Source organism: Gavialis gangeticus, unplaced genomic scaffold (genome assembly GCF_001723915.1).
Source record: "Gavialis gangeticus isolate Ggan-Ray unplaced genomic scaffold, GavGan_comp1, whole genome shotgun sequence".
Lineage (NCBI taxonomy): Eukaryota > Metazoa > Chordata > Crocodylia > Gavialidae > Gavialis > Gavialis gangeticus.
Genome location: NW_017729031.1, coordinates 77,978,660 through 77,997,364, shown reverse-complemented (window position 1 = coordinate 77,997,364; position 18,705 = coordinate 77,978,660). Strand labels below are relative to the sequence as shown.

At 41.0% G+C, this 18,705-nt stretch overlaps 1 protein-coding gene across 1 annotated transcript in view; it reads left to right on the top strand.

The window, feature by feature from the left end:
- The window catches only part of DNAH7 (dynein axonemal heavy chain 7), a 257,096-nt gene that overhangs the window by 125,653 nt on the left and 112,738 nt on the right, over nucleotides 1-18,705 (top strand). Inside the window, exons 36-40 of the mRNA XM_019522878.1 lie at nucleotides 6,463-6,618; nucleotides 10,246-10,414; nucleotides 13,417-13,543; nucleotides 15,555-15,774; nucleotides 16,328-17,200. Coding sequence (XP_019378423.1) covers nucleotides 6,463-6,618; nucleotides 10,246-10,414; nucleotides 13,417-13,543; nucleotides 15,555-15,774; nucleotides 16,328-17,200 — 1,545 coding nt within the window. The remainder of the gene's footprint in view (nucleotides 1-6,462; nucleotides 6,619-10,245; nucleotides 10,415-13,416; nucleotides 13,544-15,554; nucleotides 15,775-16,327; nucleotides 17,201-18,705) is intronic.

The following is an 18,705-nucleotide window of genomic DNA, read 5'->3' as shown; positions in this document are numbered from 1 at the left end:
ACCAATTCACCACGTTTTCATTAAATTTCAAATACCAGTGCCTTGTTTATCCAATGCAACTGGGAAGGCAGGAAGAAAAGATTTGCATCTCATCTCATCAAACTTTCAAATTTGGTGGTCATCCGTAATGGTGGTGAGATACAAATGTAAGAATGCCATCTGAATGTGGAATTTGCAAAGAAGATACGATGGGAATCCAGTATATAGGTCTATTATTTAAATTGAAATATACTAATGTGTGTCGGATATCACCGCCCCTGTGGACCTAGCAGACGCCTCCTGCCACTTGCCTAGGGTGTCGTCCGCTGTAATTGGGGTCTTACACGCATACGTTTTGCCTGCCACGTCTTTGATGTTAATGGAGTTGGTTCAGATGTCTCAGCGTGTAGTCCAATTATGAGTCTCCCCAGCGTCTCGCGAGGTCCTGAGTTTCTGAGGGCTCCGCCACCCCTACACCCTCACCCATTCCACCGGGTGGTGGCCAACCAGCTGGTCCGGCCACGTATCCTCAGTTCCTCACAGATAATCCACAAAGAAAAGTCAGTTAAAATAAACACGACGACCAATAAGGCTCCCTTGATCTGGGTAGCTGCTCCGTCTGTCTGCAGCCCCCTTTCAACAAAAACTTGACCTTCGAGGGGTCAGGCACCCCTTTGTTGGCTCTCGGAGAGCACCCCCATAGCGCTTGACGAGATTCCTTTTTAACAGCTTAAGTTCACTGTTGATCTCTGCCCCTATTACAGGGACTATGGTACCCAAAGTCAATAGTGCCCCTCTATTAGGGTTTTTACGGTACCCTTCTCTTGCCGGGCTTAGCCAGCTCCCGGCTGGTAAATAAACAGTTCTACTCCCCGCAGAGGCCAGTAAACTGGGCTCCAAAACCCCGCTGGGGTTTTGCTGTCTGCCAGAGGCTCCTACCAGCATTCAACATCACATTCAGCGTTCCCTTCAGTGTGCGCCGGCCTGCTCCACCTCCTCCTCCTCCTCTTTCCGGTTCTGCATTGCCCCTGCTTTCCGGTCCCGGCCTCTTTATACCAGCAGGGGAAATATCGGCCCCTCCCTTCCCAACACACCTGGGTAAGGGGAATTTCTGCCGGGGTCCTTGGAGCCTGCTGGCTCCTTCTCTCTCTCACAATGTGTCATGCATGAAAAACACGTGATTAAGGAAATTCCATCTAGGTGCTCTGCTTAACAAAGCACATTGTAAATTCCAGTTGATTTTAAAGTTGAACACCTACTTATGTCCTTTTCTGACATGAAGCCTAAAGTTTTTTTGTTATAGTTTATTGATATCACCAAAATGCTTTGTAGAACTTATATTGTAGTATCTGGCTGCTGCTATTATTCTTAGCACAAGTATTCCTTCTTATTGGGGATACTTACAAGAAGAAGTAGCCCTTAAAGTTCTAATATACTATTTCTATAGTATTTTTCTAGTACAAGGAGTCAGGTAAAAAGGGGATGTTAGGCATCAAATTCCATCTGAAATTACTATGTTTAGGCTGACTAGTGATATACCAGACAGCCTGACTGACAAAACAGTTTATGATTTGTTCTTTGCCAGAACAAAACTATTGCATATTATATAGTGCTGTGTCAAAGCTCAGATTTCTTGATAATCTGTTGTGTAATAATATAATCTGTTATTGTAACATTTACAAGATAGAAAACCAAGATTTGTTAATCTATTGAGGTTATAGATATTGAAAAAAAAACCCCAGTGTATTGGGAAAGAAAAATAATTAAATGCATTCATTCTACAGTTAACTTTTAAACTACAGAAAAAAGCATAAGATTTTTCAATACAGATGTATAGTGTATTAAAATTTCCAATAGACTATCACTACTTATTGCAGAAAATCCCTATTAGAGTATTCATGAAGTTTTATGTTTTTGGCAGAGAGAGAGATTTTGTTTGTCTTTAAGTAATTAAAACAATACAAAAATAAATTTAGAGATTAGAAACGTACCCTAGCTGTATAGTATTTCATCTATTCCATTATTAAGAATATAGACTAACAGAGCATAAGCTTTCTGATGCAAATTAGCACCGGATGAAGTGAGCTCTTGCTCACAAAAGCTTATGCATCTGTGATTCAGTCTATAAAGTGCATGTCTACCCTGTCTTCTACCTACAAATATTTGTAATAATTTAGAAGTAGAAATCTTTTTAGAGTTGAATTGCTGACCTTAAGAACTGCCTACAATTTTTTTTAATGGTAACAAATCTCTATTCCCTAGCAAAGTTATCCATGTAAATGACAGGAAATTATAGAGCTATGTGCAAAGCTCAAAGTTGGCTTTGTTAGTTTGAGGTCAAGCAGAAGGTAGGGTAGATTTGCAATTTATAGACTAACTGAATTATAGATTCATAAAACCTACGCTTTTGTAAACTGGAGCTCACTTCATTAGATGCTGTGAAAGGACATGCGCAGAGCAATGTCTCAAATGGGGAGAGTAACTTGAATACAAAAGGCAGGAAGAGAGGAGAGAGGAGAGAGGGGAGGGTTGGGGAGAAGGGCAGTGCTTGGAGAGGCAAATAAGCAAAGAACCCATGGGAACAATATGACATTAGTTCTTATCCCTGTAGAAAACCTCATTAATCAATCTTAAGTGAGGGTTAAAAGACAATCCTAAGGGGTTGTGGAGTACTACACTGTAGCTCTATCAGACTCCAGTGTAGCCTTCCAGATGAAATTGTGGCTAAAGACCAGGAGAATAAATTTCCTAAGTTAGCAGGAACCACTTAAGAAGCCTCAGAGATTAAATATTGTTTCTTACAGACCTGGTAAAAGTGGCAGCATTTATTATAGGGCAGCAGAGTCCAACTGGTAGTGTGCAGCCCACATGCTGTTTGGCCAGGGGCTGCACACAGGCGCTGTAGTCATTGGCATGTGCATGGAGGTGGTGGGGGGCATTTTAATTAGAACAGTTCCTGGACAGCTACTGTAATTAAAATGGCTCACTGTCATATGAATTGGGCCCTCCCCCACATTTTAAAAATGGCCACGGGGTGCTTTAACTAAAGCTTATTTGACAAGGTTTAGTTAAAGCACCCCCACAGTCATTTTGAAATATGGGGAGTGCTTAATATATGTCACAGAGAGGCAACACTGAAGCATTTTTATTAGAACACAAATGAGTACATCTAGAGGCAGCCATTATTTTATCTGTCTTAAGAGATAAGGCAGACTGTGTAGCTGAGTGCAGATTTTATTAGGATTTTGCAATGACTGACTCGTCACTATTTGGAGGCAGCATAATTCCTTTCTTCATCTTCAGGGATGAGTGGCATTTTGTTCATTTTAATTTTGTCAGTTGATTATTAAAAGAATATTCTTTGGACAACAGGAAAAGGATCCTCATTTGCGTGAAGAAAAGGTGTAATCAGTTCTAATTCATCAAACAGAAATCTTGGTTCTGTGAACCTTTTGGCTAAAATGTAAACCAGTAAGTAGTGCTATGCAGTGCTGCTGCTGAGATGTACAGGTGACAATCAGCTAGGGTCTAGGGACCTGTTCTGGGTTATGTGTGGTCTCCTGTCATGGAATGGGGCCCCCAAGGATGGCTGTGATACCCCTAGGGCTCCTTGACTATGCCAGTCCTGCACCCTCTTTCTCATCTGCCACGTCTTGTTGGTGATTATTAGGAATAGGGAGGCTGCCCTCAAATTTGTGACCCCACTGAATCCTGTGGGTTCTTGGACCCCTTTTGGGTCCCGCTCCAAAATGGATGCCTTTCAGGACACCCTTAGCCTTATGGGCTAGATACGTCTCTCCATACCGCCCCTTTACCATACCCCAAGCCTCGCAGATGGTATTCACTTGTTGTCCCTCCAAGGCCTTAATTTAGCTTGGCCTTCGGTAATCACTGGGCTCTCCGCAGCCCTGTCTCTCTTTCTCTCGGCACCCCCTGGAGCTTGGGTCTGTTCCCCCCCTGAATCCTGCACCCACACTGGTGCTGGGGTCCCCACACTGTAGTGGGCCCCCAATGAGGCCTCCTCCTTTCCCAACAGCTTTAGTCTGATCCTCTGGTGTTATAAGGCAGCAACTAAAATATGAGCCTCTGGGCTATAACATAATACAAAAAGTTCAGGGTGTGCTCTGCCCCTTTAAAAGAGTCAAACTTCTTCCCTGGCACTAAGTGTCTATTAGTCAAGGGTACCTGGTGAACTCCTGGATCCCCATTAGCCCTAAGTTCAGCATACCAGGCAGCTGCAGCGTCTCTGGGCAATTCCTCCCTGGAGGCTCCTTCCTCTTTGGCTGCTGGCAGGGAACTGACTCTAGTCCCAGCCCTGGGGTTTATATGGGCCCAGGGACCTGCCTCTTCCAGTCAGCTGACTGGCTGCAGGTGCAGGCTAATTTCCTCCTTAGGCCTGCTGCCACAGTAACCTGCACCTGTGGGGTTCCTGCCTGACTGGTAGGGCTCTCTCCCTAGGCAGTTTCAGCCCTTAAAGGAGCAGGCACCTTAGTGCCCTGTGACACCTCCTAATAGCTCTGCTTGTGCATCCCAGAGCAGCGAGGGTGATTTTGACTTTTCTTATTACCATGGGGCCCCATACACAGAATTTGTAATAGTTAGTATTTCAGGGGAGATTGTTACACAGCAACTGCCTATTAGATTTGGACAACATCTTGCCTTCTGCTGTGAGGGTACATTCCTATAAATCATGTAGGCCTGGAGGCATAATCTGGCCTTGGCATTGTAGACTGCTGTGGACACCACGTGCCAGATAAGGGCACATGTTGCTTGTAGATGGAGGGGTAGGACAAAGTCCAAAGCCAAACCCTGGCTATTTTCCTTGGACTGTTCTGCCCTGCACTGGCAAGACATTCCTTCAATTACTTCATGTACCCCAAAACTGGCAACTACTATAATAATGTGAAGTGCCTACTTTGATATTTAAGATCAGAGTACATATTTACTTAACTTATTGCTTAATTAGAACATAATTCATCGTGATTTTAAACGTTTTAGCATATTACTGCTAGTTTTGTAACTGATGAAACATTTAGGCCCCTCCCTGCCACATATTACGCTTCAGGCATGATTAACCAGTTAATCATATCTTAAGTTGTAACCTGATCACATGTTAAAGCAATTAATGGCATCATAAAACAAGGAATAAACCACAAAGTCATTCCTCAAAAAGTGTGTAATAACTTGGTGGCTGGTTCCCATGATTCAATTAATTGAACATGTGGGTAGGTGCATCTGCAGGTGGGAGCCCTGTCAGCTGAGGGGACTCCCAGCCACACGGTGCAGGGGGAGCCCAGGATTGTGATAAGGCATGGTGGGATCTGATGTGCAGTCCCACAGTTGTTCCTCCTGCCATGCATGTGTGGCACGGCAGGGAAGTATGATTCTGTAGTTTGCATATCAGATCCCATTGCAACTTTACCTGCACGTCTGCAGGGGCCTTTATTTTTATTGTCCTGAAATTCTATTTCTTTCTTTGTTTATTTTTTATGGTATGTAAAATGTAGTTAATAATAAACGTGCTTCAAGATTAATTGGCCTAAATTTAATGATTTAATAACTTTTCCAAAGCATGTTCAAGAAAAATAATCTGTAAATACTGTTTTGATTATTTTCTCTTTATGGATTAGTCTCTAAGTTGCCACCCTTCCCTGCCTTCTGCTTGACTTCAGACTAACACTAACTGCCTCTCTCTGATTATTTCCTTTGCCATCTTTTCATGGATTCATAGATCCATAGATTGTTAGGGGCTGGAAGGGACCTTACAGATCATCGAGGCAGGAAGACAACTGGGGTTAGATGACCCCAGCGAGGTGACTGTCCAGTCTCTTTTTGAAAACCTCCAGGGTAGGTGACTGCACCACCTCTGGAGGGAGTTTATTTCAGAGTCTGGCTTTTGGCTTTCCTGGAATTAATATAGTAAATAAGGCTGAACGTGGTTATATATTTTTGCTATTCTGGGAGTCCCAGTACTTCCAAACGTAACTGCAAGCATATGCTGTTAAGCCTGCATGGAGTTTCATTGAAGCCAATGACATAAAGGTTCATACTTGTGGATCCTTTTGTATAAATTGGAACTAGGCATATGCAAGTAATACAAGTTAAATCAATTAGATCGAGTTAATATTATAAAATGCTATGCTGTAATGACATAATTTTGAATTAAATTTGTGTGATGTAATTACATAGATCTTCTGAGAAAAATTTATGAAAAGTCCGTGATATGATGTAGGTGTTCTATTTCTGAAAAATTTGCTTTGAATTATCCTGAGAATGTTGACTTATCTAAATAGCATTAATTAAAAGTTCTAGATGTTAATGTTCAGGGATCACTTATCACTGTTAAACTGAATTACTTGAGAAGTTGGTATAAAAATGATTGACAATAAAATATTAATCATGTGACATTTACTGAAATGATTTAACATATCAGGTTTATATACACAGCTAGTTCAATCTTTTTTCTCTTTGCCATCTTTGCAGAATTTTCTTTTAAATCACTTGAATAAAAATGTCTACAAGCCACTTCTTATTAACTTCTCAGCACAAACTACTGCAGCTCAGACACAGAATATTATCATGTCAAAATTGGATAAACGAAGGAAGGGAGTTTTTGGACCTCCTCTTGGGAAGAGAATGGTAACTGAAATCTATTTTTTAACAAAATAGATCTAAATACTTTTATTTCTTAACTGTGTTCAGAACTAAAATTGGAGAGAAATAATTAATACAAGTTTAATCTAAATGCAATTTTAATCTAAATGAGTTATAATTCTCCTAAATTTAGATCCCTCTAGTTTCCATCCCCTAATCTCCCTCACCCTCATCCACAGGAGAAATTTGTGCAATTACACGCAAACAGAATCTACATGGCTATTCTGGTCCAGTTGGAGGACAGGCAGGAAAGAGAGTAGAGTGAATAATGTGTCCAGAACCAGTTCAAGGGGTATAATGAATTAAAATTTCATCATAAATCATGCTATATTTTAAAACAATTTACTTGGTTTTACACCTCCCAAAGGAGAGATTCCATATTTAATGAATTTAAAGATTGCTGTTGCTCGGAATTATTCCCTAATTTGCTGTTTGGAAACAGGATTAAGGCATATAAACAGGAAAGCAAGGGTCCAGTTTGATATCTTTCATGAGTATTAAATACATTTATGAGAAAAAAATGCTTATTCTTAATTTTTTTTCTTGAAATGTTTTGGTGGCTTTAGCTTGTCACAGCTATGACTAAGGTTTGTTAAACCTGATTTTCATTTCTCCTTAAAGTCATGAGTAACTCCACTGAAGGCATAGGGCTCATCTGTCTAATACTATTGCTTGGGCATTATCTTATTTGAAATGAACACTGCTGAGTTCTCCCATTGAACTGAACTAGACTACAAGCAGTTCTTGATTTACAACCTTTCGAGTTACAATGTTTCGCACTTACAACGTTTATAAATTGACACCCTGTTTCAACTTTATGACGTCAGACTTACAATGGTTGATCTGACGCCACGTCACACCAGCAAACAAGTTCGCTGCGTCGCTCATCACCCTGGAAAACATCTGTCCAAACTTCCTTGGACATTTTCTTTAAGAAAGCAGACAAGACTCCAGAAAAACCTGCAGCTAAGACTCTTGAGAAGACTCCAGCCAAGAACCCTTCTAAAAGTCCAACCAAGAGCCCTTCAAAAAATCCAGCAAAGTCACCTCAAAGAAATCCTTCCAAATCAATATGATTGCTATTTACAATATAAATACATTAATGTAGCTATATTACTCATCTATAATTGATCGAGTACAAAATTCTGGGGTATTTTTGGTGAAAATAGGGTATCGGGCCTTGGTTCAGGAACAAATCCCCCATTTATAACATTGTTTCTTATGAGAAAATTATTTCTGAGTTGCAATGTTTCGACTTAAGACATGGTTTTCAGGAACCAATGTGTCGTAAGTCTGAGGACTGCCTGTACTTGTGGGCATTTATACATGTGATGGAGCTCTGCTCTGACGCGTTCTCATTAGTATGCATCAGAGCAGACTTAATTAACTGAGTCTGCTGCAAGTCTGCGGGAGTGTGCTAATTAGTGTGCTCCAGCAGCTAATTAGTGTGCCACAATGTGACAAGTGCCAACTCCTGGGGCCGGGTCTCATGTTGGCCCACCCACCTGTCTCTATGGGCAATCCACCCAATCCTTCTTGCCATGACTTTGATGTTCTCATATACAGATGGTACTTGTGGGAGACTACCCATTGCTGCCCTGATGCCAGGGGGCGCTATGTGCAGCTCTGACCTTCCCTACACTACAGCCCATGCCTCGCAGTTGGCATCCAGATTAATATTACTGCCAGTCTGAAACTGGACCAAACTGAGTCCAAAGTTGGGCTACACACAGACACACACACACACACACACAACCACCACCTCCCCTCTCTCGGGAGGCCTCTTCCACTCCACCCCTCTCTCACCAGAGCCTGTGGCATACTGCCCATTACTGGGCCACACTCCACTGCCCTACTTCTCCTTGAGCGGCCCCTCTTGGGCCATCAGGCTTCGCTACTCGCATACTGGCCTTGCCACAACAGAACCTTTGGTTCCTGCAAGTTCCCCTACTCTATGTAGGCTGGCCTTATGCTAAACCCTGGGCTAATTCTGCCCCAAGCCTCTCACTGGGCACAACTTCTCATGGGGCTGGCCTTTGTGCTGTCCTTCAAATTTACTCTCATTTGACCCTACTCAGCGCACTCCTCGGGCTGTCCTTCAGACATACTCGCACTTCAGCCCTACTCTCTGCAGGGCCTCCCAGTGTTCTTCATACTACCCCCTCTGGGGTCTCTGGGACTTTATATCCCTGCTGGGTTCAGGCACCTACACATGGGCATACCTGGCCCCCACTACTCCCACAAACTACCCCCTCTGGGGTTTCTAGGATCTGCATCGTTGCTGGGCTCAGGTGCCTACACGTGGGCATACCTGGCCCCCACTACTTCCCCAGCTGCCTCCAAAGCCCACCCGAAGATGGGGACTGGGGTTAAGGTGCCCCTCCTCACCTTTCACTGGGGAGGTAACTGGCCTGGCATTTCCTGGGGACTCCCGCACCACCTGGAGTCCCACCAGGCCACCCTTCCCCGGTAGGGTACAGTTTTAGGTCATGCCCAGGACCAGGAGCCTCTAAAGCATCCCCATAAGGTTCTGCCCTTATCTCCAAGGTTGTTACTGCTTCAGCTCAGCCAAGTGATGCTTCTGCCTCCTCTGGCCACAGCAGACTGCAGCCTTTATATGTCCTGTTCAAAATGGCTGCCCTCATCAGGCATCTGGTAGCCTGCCTCCACCCTTAAAGTGGCGGGCACCCAAAGGTGCCATGCCACACACAAATATTCAGTGTCCCTGTGTTTTAAAATGGTGGCAGGGGTGCTTTAACTAAAGCTCATCAAACAAGCTTTAATTAATGTGCCCCCACTGCCATTTTGAAACATGGGATACTGAATACAGGCATACCTCGGAGATATTGCGGGTTTGGTTCCAGACCACCGCAATAAAGTGAATATCGCAATAAAGCGAGTCACACGAATTTTTTGGTTTCCCAGTGCATTTAAAAGTTATGTTTACACTATACTGTAGTCTATTAAGTATGCAATAGCATTATGTCTAAAAAAACAATGTACATACCTTAATTAAAAAATACTTTATTGCTAAAAAATGCTAACCATCATCTGAGCCTTCAGCGAGTCGTAATCTTTTTGCTGGTGGAGGGTCTTCCCTCAGTGTTGATGGCTGCTGACTGATCAGGGTGGTGGTTGCTGAAGGTTGGGGTGGCTGTGGCAATTTCTTAAAATAAGACAACAATGAAGTTTGCTGCATCGATTGACTCTTCCTTTCACGAAAGATTTCTCTGTAGCATGCAATGCTGTTTGATAGCATTTTACCCACAGTAGAACTTCTTTCAAAATTGGAGTCAGTCCTCTCAAACCCTGCCACTGCTTCATCAACTAAGTTTATGTACTATTCTAAATCCTTTGTTGTCATTTCAACAATGTTCACAGCACCTTCAATTTGTAAAAAACGCAATATCTGTGAAGCGCAATAAAGCGAAGCGCAATAAAACGAGGTGTGCCTGTACATGTGATGCTGCAGATGCTTTAATTAGCGCAGCTGTCAGAGAGTTTGGAGTTTTATTCCTAATTAAAGCGCCCTCTTTGTGTATAGATGCCCTATGTGAGTAAACTTGATTTTGGGCATGAGTGGCTTGAATCTCTTTATATTTCCATTTTCAGGTTGTTTTTGTAGATGATGTAAATATGCCAGCACGAGAGGTCTATGGTGCTCAACCTCCTGTTGAGTTACTTCGTCAGTGGCTAGATCACTGGAACTGGTATGACCTGAAAGACTGCTCTATGATCAAACTTGTGGATATTCAGATCATGTGTGCAATGGGACCTCCAGGTAAGACATGAGAATCAGGTTTGTTTGGTTTTTTTGTATGAGAATAAAACTCCAAAAAACAACTTTAAAATACAATAGTCCTGCATGCTTATGATCTGCATCAGGCCAAATCCTGACTGTAGGAGGCATGTGAACTTTTCCTGCTTGTGCACACACATGTGGGAAAAGGGATTGGATGTAGAGAATGCGGCTTGTGAAGCACAGTGCAGTGAGAACTCCATAACTAGGACTTGGGGCAAAGAACTTCTCCGTCAGTAGAACTTAAACTGCAGTCATCCAGAAATTATTTAAGCAGGTTATTTGGAAGTTTCTTTGGTAAAGAAGGAACCTCAGATAGCATAGAGTCTATGTGCCCCCTTTTCCTAAGCTGTACTATTTGGAGATATTGAAGAGAAAAAAATTCAGCTTTATTTGGTAGTAGAAAAAGTTATCATATAAAATAAAGATTTCATTGGATATTTGAAAGCTAGGTAAAGACATCTGGCTGGAAATCTGTTTCTTTGTACTCGGCTGAAGTCAAACAATAGAAAGTGTGGATAAAAGTAACAGCTGAAACATTTCAAATACCTTTACAAATGTAAAGCCAGCTGTACAAATGTTCATTCCTTTTGAAATGATACAAAAATAGTGGATGTGCTCCAAAATCATACCTCTTTAAAATCAGGTATTACTTCGAAGCTTTTCAGTTCTTGTTATGTGTGTACAGGGACAGGGGAACCCGTAGGTCCTCCAGAATCCCACAGTTCTCTCTATAGGCAGACAGGGAGAGTGGTGTGGAAAGTCTGCAGCTGTCACTCAGATCCAGTTTCCTGGCCCCTGCTGCTCTAGTACTTGGGGGATGAAATAGCTGTGGCAATTTCGAAATATTCTAACCAGGAGGTACCACAGGGCTCTTACATATTTCCCCTAGCTGAAACATTTTCTTTTCAAAGCATTTATGCTCATTCACTAGGAAATATTTCAGTTGTTACTTATGTCTACACACAGTATCTTTGCATGCAACTTCAAAGCCTTTCAGTCAACACAGTCTAGATACCTCCCAGTGCTGGTTCAAACTCTAACTTGCTACCTTTTCTCTCTTCTTGTCTTTCTCGTTTCCCTTTCACATAAACTGTTAGAAACAGAAACTATAGAAAACACTTTGCCAATGTACATGTGCCTTTGTTTTGAGTAGGGATGTGTTGTCTATCTTTTGAGGGAGGGAGTCACTATTAGTCAGCTATCTGGTTCCATAAAGGAACTTAACTGTTACATTACAGATTTCTTAAATTATGGGCAGGGGTTGCATGCAACCATTCTTCAGCTGCACAAGAAGGCACACAAAAGCAATCCTAAGCCATTTTTAGTTTTCTTTGAAATGTGTAAGCCATTTTTAGTTTTCCTTGAAATTTTACGGGCTCCAGGTATCTTGAGCAGTTATAGTCCACATTCTGTGGCTGGCGATAGCAGAAACATGGAAAAACTTGAGCTATAGCTTCTCCTGTGTGCTACATCCCTATTCTTTGGTCAAGAAGGGAGGATGGAGGGTTAGAACTTTCTGTCTTGGCAGTACATGCCCTAGGGATTTTTTTATGCTGGGGATTCCTCAGGCAATTGTGTGCCTGCTTTTCACTGACATTGCTGCTAAACTGGTGGAGGGAAATGATCTGCTCCTAACTGTTTTGCCTCAAAGAATAACACAGCTTCATTTGTTTGTGGTCAAGCATTTACGTTAGTGGCTCTTCATAGGTAACTGATTTGTAGAATACACGGAGTTACCATGTGTACTCGAATCCAAGACAAGTCCCCTCCTCCCCCCATTTAACCTGGGGGGGCAAGCTCCTTGTCTTGAATTTGTGCATAAGCGGGATGTCAGGGTGTCAATTCTGGCCCCAACCCAGGGTGGGGGTTGGAGCTGCTGCCTGCCCGTGCTGCCTCTGCAGCCCCTGGTTGCCCCCTGCCGACATTATCTTCCACCTCTGGTTCCAGCTCCAGTCCTACTCCAGCTCAGGGCACAGAGCACATGGTTACTCCAGCCCCAGCCAGGCCATGCAGCTGCAAGCTCTGTTGCTCTGGCTGGAGAGGAGCTGGAGCTGAAACTAGAGCTGGAGCCAGAGGGTAAGTGATAGTGAGAGGGAAGGCAGGGTCTAAAAGATGCTGCTATTAAAATAACCTTCAGCATTTCTGTCACTATTAATGCTACATTTACTAAGAGAAATCATAATTTATATTTGTATTTATTTTTAAAAAGTTAACCTTTTGGTTACAAGTGTAATTGTTTTCATACCTATGGACTCATTTGTGCCTTTAGTCAAAGCACTGAACAAAGGTGTATGTGTGTTAATGTCCTCATCCCAGTAATCACTAAACCTCAATAATGCTAACCTCAAATAAGGCTAACATATAATTTGATGAAAAGTGGGCATGAAAGGTGCCACCCTCTCTCTGCCCAACTGCTGCTGGAAGAAAGACTTCTGAGTACTAGCTTATCCTTTCTTGCCATGAAGCAGGTCGCAGATACCCCATTCAGGGTATATGTGTATGCAAGAGGTTAGGGATTGCTCTCCGTTACTTACATGCATGGATGTGTAGTCCAAGTCACAAATTAGCCATTAAAGCCAGCAATGCTCAAATTAGGGTAGTATTTAACTATAATGGTATTATAGTACTGATCATTATTTTTCGATTTGCTTGAAATGTATATGACATTTATAAAAGCAAGCTTTCCCTGTACAAGAGATGCTGTTAAAGTAATATCGAACACTGTTAGGGCAGGAGATACTTGGCCATATTTTACAGCTGTTACCACTTGCAAAAGACTGACTGTGATGCCCTTATTCATACTGAACATTACCTTATTCTGCTTCTCTTGCAGTCACCAGGACTATACTTGCAGTATGGTATGTTTCAGTGTAAATCAGGATGGTTGAATCTGACCTGGGAAGTTTAGCAGCAAAATGGTGAACACAGTTTAATACTAATTTTAATATTTTAATTTTAATATTAATTCTTTCTAATTTTAGGTGGTGGCAGAAACCCAATAACTCCTCGATTCTTACGACATTTCAATACAGTTACCATTAATGAATTTGATGATGAGTCCATGCATACAATTTTTTCTAGAATCTTGGATTGGCATCTTACTACATGGTAGGTGACTTTTGTATATTGAAAATGGCTAAAAATGTTTAGGTAATGCTGTTGGGAATTGTATAAACTTAAGCTTTAAACCAATTTTTTTTTGTTCATGTAATTTCAGTTCATTCAGAATTTTTGAAAACATTATTTAATACACAGTAATGAAAAATACAGTTATTTTACTTATACAATTAATGGTAGAATTTACCAGTTCTAAAGATTCCCATGTTAGGAGGCTATAGCATTGACTTTTTTCTTGGCCTTTCCGGCACACGTCACTGTTATCCCTTTACAGAAATGGGACCTTGTGGCCTACTTTCCTTGGGTGCCTTGAACCAGAGCTGATTCCCCCCAACCCTAATCCTCCTGAGAAGCTTAACTAACTTAACAAACAGACCTCTAGTCCACTCTTATGCTTATAAAAGTGGAGTACACTCTGGGTGTACAGTCATTCCCTGCACTTGGTCTATGCTTATATGGCTTACTTTCATGTACCAGGAGCAGCATGTGCAGCTATTTGCTGCTCCTGGGAGCTGCCCAGGGAGCCCAGTGTAAGTAACTTGGGGTGGGGGGAGAGGTGGGCAGGATCTGGGGGAGTTAGCAGGTCCACAAGGGGTTTGGCAGGTCCATGTTGGTGGGGGTGCCCAGTTGGTGGTGGGGTCAGGGGGCTAAAACTAACCCAGGCAGGCTTGGGTTGTGGGGAGGCTGGGAACAGCAGAGCCCTGGAGCTGTGCAAGTGGGTTTGCTTTCTTAGCCCCAGAGCTGCACTGCAAATCTGTACAAGCACTTGCAAGATCAGGTTAAACTTTTCTTAGATTGAGTTAACCCTTTCTTATATCTAAGTCTACCTGCTCAGGTGCACTAACTTTGATTGGGTGCATGATTTTTTGGGCGATTTAAGCCCTCTGCTTGCCTGCATGGTTGGACATGTAGAGTAACCTGACTCTGGTTAAGTCAACCTAAATGTAATACTTGTATATACACTCTTGAGTTTACAGTCCACATATTCAGGCACTTTTGATAGCTTAAGCAACAGCTACACAGACTTTTAAGGGTCCCCAAAATCAAACACTCTACTTCAACTAATATAAGAAAGTTAGAAATCTAAAACGACTATAAGCATACAAGCATTTTCTTGCTTCAGTTTTCTTAATTAATATTTTGTCAGTCTTTTAAGTAGATCAGCCAGGATCCTTTCCCTTCTCTTCTCTTCACACATATGGTTTCTTCTTTAGACTGTGGATTCAGTTTTTTCTGCAGCCAGTTTGCTTCCGGTTTCTTACAAGGAAATGGCCAATGAAAGAGATTGGTGACTCTCAGATAAACTTATTCCGGTGACCAAAGTACACCAGTATGTGACTCACTGCTTAGTTAAAACCCCTTTGGTGTTTAGACTTGAAAAGCTATTTTCTCCTAGATGATATCCACATCTTTGTGTAAAGAAACAGTGCTCAAAGGCTAGATCTGGAACTGCACACAGTATTCAAGACGTGAGCACACCATGGATTTGTATAATTGCATGATGATGCTCTCCATTTTGTTTTCAATTCCCTTCTTAATGATGCCAAACATTTTATTGCCTGTTTTGATTGCCGCTGCACACTGAGCTAACGTTTTAAAATAAATATCTACAATGAATCCAGAGTCTCTTTCCTGAGTTGTAATGCCTAGTCCAGAAGCCAGCATTCTGTACATATAATTGAGGTTATTTTTTGTCAGGTGCATTACCTTGCACTTGTCAACATTTGAAGTTCATCTGCCATTTTTTGTCCACTCACTTAGCTTGGTGAGATCTTTTGAACCTCCTCTCCATCAGCTGGGACTTCCTCTGTCGTTACTTCTGTGTGGTCCAACTCTTCAGACCCTCTATTAGATGGGTATAAGTTTTTCTTATAAGTCTTTGTATAAGAAAATGCTAATCTTGGCACTGCCTCAGAAATCAATCAGTATTTAAATATGTGTGTTTAGTTTGATGACATTCTGAAAAATCATGTTATTCTTAACACTTTCTTTAATTTGTCAGTTTTAGCTTTCCAGAAGAATGTATAGCACTGACTCCACAGATTATTAACAGTACCATGGCTGTCTACAAAGAAGCTATGAAGAATCTGTTGCCCACTCCAGCCAAGTCTCATTATTTGTTCAACCTCCGTGATTTCTCCCGTGTTGTTCAAGGGGTTTGTCTGTCAAGGCCTGAAACAACAGAATCTGCAGGAACAATAAAACGTCTCTGGGTCCATGAGGTAAAACTCATTAGTAAGAAATTAGTATTTATTATGGATAATTGAAGATCCAAATCAGTCTTAAAATATTTTTCCTTTGTAATTTAACAGAATCATTTTATCAGCTGATGCCTATGTAATGATGTCACAGTCATGAGCTATGACTTTTTTGATAGCTAGAAATGGGCTTGTATTTATGCATGCTGTACAGAAAGATGTTCTCATACATTTTCCGAGCATCAGAGCAGAGAGATTGTCTTATGGACTCCTTCTCTGCTGTGAATGAATTCAGAATCTAATACCTTAATATTTTAATAATATTTTGTAAAGCATATATTCAGTACATGGTAAATGTGTTTTTTTTTCCTTGTGGATTTCTCCTTTTATTTAGGAGATAATGTTTAACTTTTCAAATTGTTTCTAAACATTTAATTTCTATGTAGGAGAATTTAAAATATTGTATACTTTGAAGTTATTTTTTCCGGATTTCTATCTGTTTGATAGATGTTAGTGTTAGATGACTAGAATGCCAGCAGTAGCTTCTAAAACTGTTATGTTGTTATTTATTATGCAGGTCCTCAGAGTGTATTATGATCGTTTAGTGGATAATTTGGATCGAGCCTGGCTTGTTGGGTTTATTCAAGAAGTAGTGAAAAATCACTTGCATGAAGACTTCCATAAACTTTTTCAGAACTTGGACTTCAATTCTGATGGCATAGTGGAAGAGGATGACTTACGTAGCCTGATGTTTTGTGATTTTCATGACCCTAGAAGAGAAGACACCAACTACAGGGAGATCAATAATGTGGACAAATTGAGATTAGTTGTAGAGAGCCATTTGGAGGAATTTAATAACATGAGCAAAAAACCTATGCAACTTGTTTTGTTCCGTTTTGCTATAGAGCATGTCTGTAGAATTTCACGGATTTTGAAACAGCCTCGCAGCCACGCTCTTTTGGTTGGTGTTGGAGGCAGTGGCCGACAATCCCTTACACGGTTAGCAGCTCATATGGCTGATTATACACTTTTTCAGGTTGAAATATCTAAGAGCTATGGTAGCAATGAGTGGCATGAAGACCTAAAAGTCATTCTAAGGAAATCAACTGAGGGTGATATGCAAGGAGTTTTCTTGTTCACTGATACTCAAATAAAAAAGGAGTCATTTCTAGAAGACATCAACAACTTACTCAATGCAGGGGAAGTACCAAACCTTTTTGCAGTAGATGAGAAACAAGAAATCTGTGAGCGAATGCGTCAGATAGACCGTCAGCGAGATAAAACAAAGCAGACTGATGGTAGCCCCATAGCTCTTTTTAACTTGTTCATTGATCGTTGTCGAGACCAGCTGCATGTAGTATTGGCAATGAGTCCCATTGGAGATGCTTTCCGTAATCGCCTTCGGAAATTTCCAGCTCTTGTTAACTGCTGCACGCTTGATTGGTTCCAGGTGGGGGCTCTTTTCAACATGCATATTTTTCACTGGAAACACTGCATGTGACTTTTTAGATCTATCTCCTCTGTTTTTTTCATGTTGAGTAGTAGTTCTTTGATTCTGATAGTTAACAGATAAAATGTATTGTGGATTTTCTTAGAGTCCAAGGGTCATAGTCTAATTTACACCATTAAAGCCTTACTTATATGTTAGGGGTTTCACATTAGTACAGATATGAGCAAGATTGTACCCAGAATTGCTGGATCACTTAAAACATATCTACATGTTCCAAGCAGCATTGGGTAGAAATACCAAAGTTAGTTTGGATGATGGCTAACCCTGGACAGAGCTCCCCAGTAGCACAGCTGTACCATTTCCAGTGTGTCAGCTAGCTCACGTGCATCTGAACAACACTGCACCATATCATGGAAACATAACATAAAATTATAGTCTGAATGAACATGGTACTGTAGAAATTAGGTTATGAAATGTCCAATGTACTCTATTAGCTCAAGGACCATCCCAGAGATGATTTGGCCTTTCTCCTGTTCTTTGGCTGAAGTTCCTCCAGCCAGCTCTTAAGTCATAACTAACTCATCAGTACAAGGCAAATGGGGAAGAAGGAAAGATTCTAGATAGCCTTTAGTTAGCCTCTAAAAAATTCCCAAATCCAGTTTTTCTTCAAAGGGGAAAGCTTTTTTTTCAAAATGAATCCAAGAGAAAGTGTAGAGGCAATTTTTTCATGCCCTTTAAAGTGGTGAGATAAATAAAGAAAATAAATATATACAAATAAAGTAAACGTAAATATATAAATATAGGTATACAATTAAAATTAAATAAATTCAAATTGCATTAATTTAATTTTCATGTGTCAATAATTCAGAAGTTTTTCAGAATATTTACTAATAGTTTAATATTTGCATGGAAACAAATTGAAGAGAATTTTTTATCAGGTTTTAGAACAGATTATTTACAGAAGCAGGTGTATATTTTTTTTTGCTGCAATTCTTGTCAGCTGTTAAAAAGAAAGAGCTAGCACATTGACAAATATGCACTTTAGTTCAAGTTAGTTTATGATTATTAATTTTGCTAGCTAGTGATCAATGATGGACACTATTTGAAAGTATTGTTGCATATTTTACAAATGGTGGGATTTGTGGAATTCTGTAAAATATTCAATTAATAGCTTATGTGCTGTCAGAAAGAATCAAAGAAATGGCTGATTCAGTACAAAGTAATATGCATTTTGGTGTCATGCTGGATGCTGACAAACTCAATCTCCTTCATTTTGACCTACTGTAAATTTAAGAAGGAAAGACTCACAAAACTGATCATTAGTTATGTCTGAGTTTTGAAGATTTGTCACTGAAAGCAGATTTTTAAATATTCACACTAGAGTACTCCATGATGTTTATTTTTTATAGTTTCATAGTTTCTAGGGTCGGAAGGGACCTGAGCAGATCATCGAGTCTGACCCCCTGCCATGGCAGGAAAGAGTACTGGGGTCAAACGACCCCAGC